Source organism: Corapipo altera, unplaced genomic scaffold, assembly GCF_003945725.1.
Source record: "Corapipo altera isolate COAL_440 unplaced genomic scaffold, ASM394572v1 288, whole genome shotgun sequence".
NCBI classification, from domain to species: Eukaryota; Metazoa; Chordata; class Aves; order Passeriformes; family Pipridae; genus Corapipo; species Corapipo altera.
In genome coordinates this window covers 248491-255334 of record NW_020885071.1, presented here as the reverse complement: position 1 = coordinate 255334, position 6844 = coordinate 248491, and the positions used below count along the sequence as shown (strand labels likewise).

The window sequence follows — 6844 nt, the reverse complement described above, 5'->3', positions numbered from 1 at the left end:
TGGTGCCCCACAGCTGCAGTACCCCCTGGCCGTGGTGCCCCATAACCGTGGTGCCCCACAGCTGCAGCACCCCCTGGCCATGGTGTCCCATAACCATGGTGCCCCACAGCTGCAGTGTCCACAGCCACGGTCCCCAGACCAGCTCCCCCCATGCCACCCACCCCCAGACCCAGCCACATGCCCTTGTGCCCACCACTGCCTGTCCCCCCTGTTCCACATCCTGACACATCTGGGATCACATGGGAGCCACGTCCAGCCCATCCCCAGCCCCCATGGGTGTCCCACCAGGACCACCCTTGGCCCAGCCCCATAACCAAGTGCCACTCCCCTGTGTGTGGGGCTGGGCAGCCCCCAGCCTCCTGCAAGGACCCTCCATCCCTGCATGGATCCCCCAGCCCTGGCACTCACTGGCACTGCGACACCAGGGCCAAGCAAGGAGAGGCTCCACTGCGGCACCCGGGGGCCCCAACGGGGCTGAGCCCCACTCCCCACGCCCTCCTGGGTGTAAGTTTTGGGACAGGTCCTTTGCCCCCAGTGGCACCCCAGTCACCAGCGCACAGTTCTAGCTGCCCCCCTGCCACATTCCAATTTGTCCAGGTCCTGGTAGTGTTTACCATGGATGTAAATGAAAGACTTGGGGGGTGTAAAGTGCACCAGGCAGTGGCCAGGCTGCCTGTGCCAAGAGAGGACGTGGCTGGGGAGCACTTGGTGGGTGCCAGCAAGGCCAGGGGGGCTCTGGGGGTGCTCTCTGGGTGAAATGATGGTAGGACAGAGCTGGCTCAAGGGCTGCCACGGGGGGGGGGCAGTGGGGGTCCCTGCTGTGGAGCCAGGGAGGTGCCCCCAACACCCACTGGGACAGGGAACCCCCATGGGGCAGAGCCAGCACCCAAAAAGTGGGGCAGGTGCCCAAGAAGCAGAGGGGGGGACGAGTCCGGGCACCGGCAGGGCTGGGCAGAGGGCTCTGGGGAGGCTCTGCCCCCCCAGCCCGGCACAGGGGGGCCGCAGCCGCAGCCCCTCGCCGCCCGCATCCCGCCGGGAGCTGAGTCATCCCCATCCATCACCCCGTGCCCGTCTCCCGGGCGCGGGGCGCCGTGGCACGTCCCCGATGATGCCGCGCTCCTGCGCCGCTGCCAAGCAACAACCCGGAGGGAGCCGCGGGCGAGCGCGGCCCGAGCCGAGCCGAGCTGCGGCACTGACGCAGTGTGGCTGCTCCGCCAGCCCCGCGCCCGCCGCACCGCCGGAGCCGAGCCCGCGGCCGGGGGGGAACCGGCGCGGAGACCCCTCCCCGGAGGGCGGTGGGCTCAGCCTCGCCGGGGCCGTGCCGGGGCTGTGCCGGGGCCGTGCCGGGGCTGTGCCGGGGCCGTGCCGGGTCCGCGGCGCTGGAGGGGTCGGGGACAGCCGGGCTGTTCGCGCCGGCCCCGCGGGCAGCGGCTGCCCCGGCAGAGGTGACCTCGGCGCGTGGCCGCGGGGGAGGTGACGCCGCATCCCGCGGGGTCAGCCCGGGACAGCGCTCGGCCGCTGCCACCGCCCCGGGCACCGGCACGGGCGGGTCCTGCTCCCGGGCTGTGCCGGGCCGGCCCGGCGGCTCCCGTGGCTTTTCCCTACATCCCCCCCGTGCCGCACGTCCTCGAACCTACACCGAGACACGGGGTGGGCTGTACATCACCTGCTCGCGCTGCTGGTACGGCAACACCGCGGGGCAAAGCACAGACCGACCCATCCCGGGGTACTCGTGCCCCCAGCCGTGCCGAGAACGTGCAGGACACATCCCAGAGGATACACCAGCCGGCCCCTCTGGGAGCCAGAGCGATGGCCAGAGGACGGGGAGCACCAGCGTGGGAGTACGACGTGGCCCCACGGCCGTGAGGAACTGGGATGACCCTGACCTGGCGGTGCCCGCGGCGGGACAGTGTCCAGCTGGCCACGGCCCCAGTCCCCACGCCTTGACCAGCCCTGCCATGCGCCACCGGACACTCCCGTCTCCGTGGGAAGAGCGATGGTGCTGCCAGCGCTGGCACTGGGAGCGGCCGCACCAGCCCGGAGTGTCCTTAGGTGGAGGGGACACCAGAGAGGGGGTTCCCTCCCGAGTCTGGGTGTCACACATGGGGGACAGAAGGAGGCGCAGGGACCCCTGGAGCAGGTGGGACCCCCACGAGGGGGAAGCAGGGCTGGCACAAGGGCTCTGGAGCCACCACTTCTCCCCCCCGAGCGTGGGGCACGAACCCAGCACACACCCCAGGGCCAGGACACACCCCACCCCGGGGGACACCCCCACCCTGCCATCCCCCTTGCCCCGGCCCTGGCCACCGCCGGGAGGTGACAGCAGGTCTCCGTCCCCGTCCCCTCCCCGCGCTCCCCAGCGCCAGGAATAGCTCAATCTGCGCTAATCCGGCTGCAGCTCAGGGCTCCCCCAGCCCGGCACCGCGCTGCCTCCGCCGCGAGGAGCTGGGCTGTGGCAGAGGGGACCCCGCACCCCCTTCTCCTGCCAGCCAGGAGCAAGCCAGAGCCCCCGAGCCCCCCCTGGCCAGGCACGGGTGACGGGGACGGGCCCCCCGCAGCCTCCCAGCGCAGGGTCCGTACCTTGTGCGTGTCCAGCGCCTCCCGGCTGGGGCTGCCGGCGTCGAGGGTCCCGCTGGACGGCATGGTGGGGCACCGGGGCGGGCGGCCGCCGCCTCTTCAGCACCAGAGCGGACCCCGCTGCGCCGAGGAGGGGTCCTGGAGCCGTCCCCTGCCGCCTGCCTGGATCCTCCTGCCCCTGCGGGAAGCGGAGAGGGACGGGGTGAGGGGGGGCACCCGCCCCGCCGGCCCCCGGCCCGCGCCCCCCACCCCGGCAATTATTAACGTGCCACGGCCTTGACTCAGCCGGGCTGGGCCCCTGCCCTGCCACTGCCCCAGCACTGCCCCTGGCAGGTGCCCGAGCCCCGGGCCGGGCTGGCTGGGGGTGCACAGTGGGGAGAAGGGTGTACGGAGTGGGGTGTATGGTGTGGGGCACAGGGTGTGGGGTGCACAGCACGGGGTATAAGGTGTGGCGTGTGTGGTGTGGGTGCTGGGTGCATGGCATGGGGCACACGGTGTAAGGTGCAAGGTCCATGCTGTGGGGTGCACAGTGTGGGGTGTGCAGTGTGGTGTGTGCAGTGTGGGGTGTGCAGTGTGGGGTGTGCAGTGTAGGGTGTGCAATGTGGGGTGTGCAGTGTGGGGTGCACAGTGTGGGGTGTGCAGTGTGGGGTGCACAGTGTGGTGTGTGCAGTGTGGGGTGTGCAGTGTGGTGTGTGCAGTGTGGGGTGCACAGTGTGGGGTGTGCAGTGTGGGGTGTGCAGTGTGGGGTGTACAGTGTGGGGTGTGCAGTGTGGGGTGTGCAGTGTGGGGTGTGCAGTGTGGGGTGAGCAGTATGGGGTGTGCAGTGTGGGGTGTGCAGTGTGGGGTGAGCAGTATGGGGTGCAGTGGGGTGAGCAGTGTGCGGTGTGCAGTGTGGGTGCACAGTGTGGTGTGTGCAGTTTAGGGTGTGCAGTGTGGGGTGTGCAGTGTGGGTGCACAGTGTGGGGTGAGCAGTGTGGGGCAGGGAGTGTTCTGCAGGGTGCAGTGTGCAGGTACAAGGTGCGAGCTGCGTGTTGTGGGGTGCAGCAGGGCTGTGGGGTGCAGCAGGGCTGTGGGGTGCAGGCGCTTGGGTACCCGGTGCAGGATGGGTGGTGCAGTGTGGATTGGAGGGTGTGAGGGGTGTAGTGTACAGGTGCAGGGTGTGGGGTGCAGGGGTGCTGGGTGCATGGTGTGGGGTGCAGGACATACGTGGTGCAGGGGCCAACACGCAGGGTGTGCAGGGGGGACGGTGCGGGTGTGTGGGGTGCAGGGTGTGGGGAGTGTGGGGTGTGCAGTGTGGGGTGCACAGTGTGTGGGGTATACGATGCAGGGTGTGGGGTGTACAGCGCAGGGTGCACGATGCCAGTTGTGGGGTGTGGGCTGCAAGGTGTGGAGGTCTGGGGGGGGTTGCAGGTTGTAGGGTGTGCGGGGTGTACAGTGTGGGATGGGGGGGGAGCCTGGGGGCCACGTGGTGTAGGATGTGTGGGGTGTAGGGTGCAGGATGAGGACGCCGGGTGAGGGGTGCTGCTGGTTGCAGGGGGCCGGGGGGTGCAGGGTGTGTGGGGTGCACGGTGCGGGGTGTGGGGGGCCGGGGGTGCCGCTCGCGGGGTGCCGGGGGGGCCGCGGGGGAGGCGCCAGCCGGCACCTGTTGCTATGGCAAACGCTGCATTCGCCATGGCCGGGGCTGCTGTTGCCTTTGGCACCGGAGCTGCAATTTGTTTCTAGAGCTTTCCAGCCGCAGCCGTTCCCAGCGGCGGGCGGGGGGCTCGGGTGGGGGCTGGGGGGGCTCAGGGGAGCCGGGGCGAGCAGGGCGCCGCTCCCAACACCGCTCCCACCCCAACGCGTCCCCCCCCGGCCCGCGGCCACTGCGGCGGGGGCTGCTGGGGGGGCCGGGGGCTGCAGCCTCTCCTGCCGCAGGCAGGGGGACCCCCGGGGGTTCGGAGTGCTGGGCTGGGGGCCGCGGGAGGGCAGAGGGGGGGGACTCGGCCCTCCATGCCCCAGCACCCCCCGAAGGGCCCCTCTCACAGGGCTGGGGGGGGATGTGGGCAGTGGGAACTGGAGGGTCGGACAGCGGTGTGGGTGTGGGGTGCAGGCTGGGGGTACAGGGTGCGGGGTGGGGGTGCAGGTACAGGTTGTGGGCTGGGGGTGCTGGGTGCAGGCTGGGACCTGGGGGTGCAGGATGTCAGACTGGGGCGTGGGGTGCAGGTCCCACCCCAGGCACAGCCCCGTGCCAGCCAGTGGGCACTGGGGAAGGGTTCCCCATCCCGCTCCCTCCCCAGCTCGGGGAGCCCCCGGCGAAGCCCCGGCCCCATCCGTGTCACCCTCCCGTCCGCGGCACGGGGGTGCCCGTGCCTGCTCCCCGCGGGTCCCCTCGCCCCCGGCCCGGCACTCGGCCCCCGGGCACCGCGGTGCCCTCGGTGAGGGGCCAGGGCTGGCACCCTGCATCCCCAGCGCCCCCAGGCCCCCGCTGGCAGCGGCTGTGCCGCCAGCATCACGGCACACCCGTGGGCAGGGCACGGCCCGGTGTGGCACCCCGACCCCGCGTCCCCGCGCCAGCCGCCTCCCCGGGGTGCCGCCGGCGGAACCCCCCGCCCTGCCCGAGCCCGCCGTGCCCCCCAGCCCCGGCCGCGGGCACGGGCGGACACGCGCGGCCGGGAAGCACCGGGGACACCCCGGCTGCCCCTCGGGGGATCCCCGCGCCCGGAGGCGCCGCAGGGTCCCCAACGCCGGGGGTCCCAGCCCTGCCCTGCCGCCGGCACCTCCCGCAGCCCCCTCGCCCCGGCACCGGGGTCCCTCCGGCAGCCCCGGGGGGCGGCTGAGCCCCTCCGGCCGCCCCGGTGCGGCGGCGGCCGAGCCCGGCTGGCGCTGCCAAAGGGGCAGCTCGCGGCTTTGATTCGCTTCCAGCCAACATGGTCTCCAAACGCTCTAAAAATAGTTGTTCTGCGCACAAACCCCGCGGCAGCCCCGGCCGCCGAACAAAGCCGGGGAGCCGGCGCGGCCCCGGCCGCCTCCCGCTGCCCACCCGCGGGGCCCCGCCGGAGGGGCCGGAGGTGCTCCCGGCCCCGTGCGGAGCTCCCGGCCCCGTGCGGAGCTCCCGGCCCCGCGCCCCGCGCTCTTACCCGGCTGCGCTCGCCCGCCGCGGCGGGGCGGGACGGGACGGATCGCGACGGGACGGGGGGTTCGCACCGTGCCCTCGCCTTTAGGCCGCCGGGACCTTCCTCCGCGGCATCCCCCGGCCGAGCTCGGCTTGGCGGTGCTGGCGGACCCTCGCCCGGCGTCTCGGCGGGGACGGAGCGTCCGCCGCGCCCGTGCCCGGCGCTGCCCCTGCGGCCGGGGGCGAGCGGGGCCCCGGCCGTGCCCGCCGAGCCGCTGCCGCTCGCAGGACCGGCGAGTCACGCTCGCCGCGGCGGCAGAGGCGTTCCGAAGTAGGTTATACCTGCGCCGGCTGGGCGAGACACGCGGCAGAGCCACCGGCACGAAAATGGAAAACCCACCCGAAATCCCGCCTTTTTTTTTATATTTAGGGACCTCGGCGGTGCCGTGCCGCAGCCGGGAACCTGCAGGGACCTAACCGGCCATTTTAGGTGACGGCGAGCGGGGTCTCCGGCAGCCCCCCGCGCTGGCGGCGGGCGGGGGGACACCGTCACCGCAGTGCCCCCCTGTCCCGAGGTGACCCCGCGCGCGGCGGTGACACCCCCGGGGTTGGCCGGGGTCCCCCGTGCGCCGGCGGCGGAGGGGACGCACGAGGGACCCCGTCCAAGCGCCTCTCCCGTGACAAGTGCCGCAGCGTATTATTATTGTTGTTGTCACTTTGAGTCACTGCCACCACCGCGCTCCTCCTCCTCCTCCTCCTCCTCTCCTCCTCCTCCTCCTCCTTCCCAGCGCCAGGGAACAACTCCGGGATTGACTCAGAGGGGACAGGAGCGGCGGCCGTGAGTCACCCCCACCCCCTGCGCCCCCCACCCCTGACTCACGTTGGGGTGCCCCCCCCCAGCCCCCCGCGGCGTGGGTGCTGCTGGCAGGGGGGGCCGGGAACGGGGTGGGCGTCCCCCGGGGCCCGAAATTTTGCCTCTGACAGATGGTTGTGCCGAAACCACCGCGGCCGTGACCTCATCCCCGGGGTTGTAATTCAGCGGTGAAATGTTTGGCTGCTGCGGGGGGGGGGGGGCACGTGTCGGGGGCAGTGCCCGGACGGACACATGTGTCACAGCTCCGGGAGCCACTGCCACCGGGGTACGGGGGGTTTGGGGGGATGAGATGCCGGGGAGAG

General features: G+C 72.3%; 1 protein-coding gene across 2 annotated transcripts in view; it reads right to left on the bottom strand.

Annotated features, from left to right (window-relative positions):
* DNMT3A (DNA methyltransferase 3 alpha) overlaps positions 1 to 5807 on the bottom strand; it is a 32519-nt gene extending 26712 nt beyond the window's left edge. For both annotated transcript variants that reach the window (XM_027669183.1, XM_027669184.1), the window contains exons 1-2: positions 5694 to 5807; positions 2581 to 2755 (exon numbers count right to left, since the gene is read on the bottom strand). In XM_027669183.1, coding sequence (XP_027524984.1) covers positions 2581 to 2643 — 63 coding nt within the window. In that variant the 5' untranslated portion in view covers positions 2644 to 2755; positions 5694 to 5807. The remainder of the gene's footprint in view (positions 1 to 2580; positions 2756 to 5693) is intronic.
* Positions 5808 to 6844: the final 1037 nt, after the last annotated feature.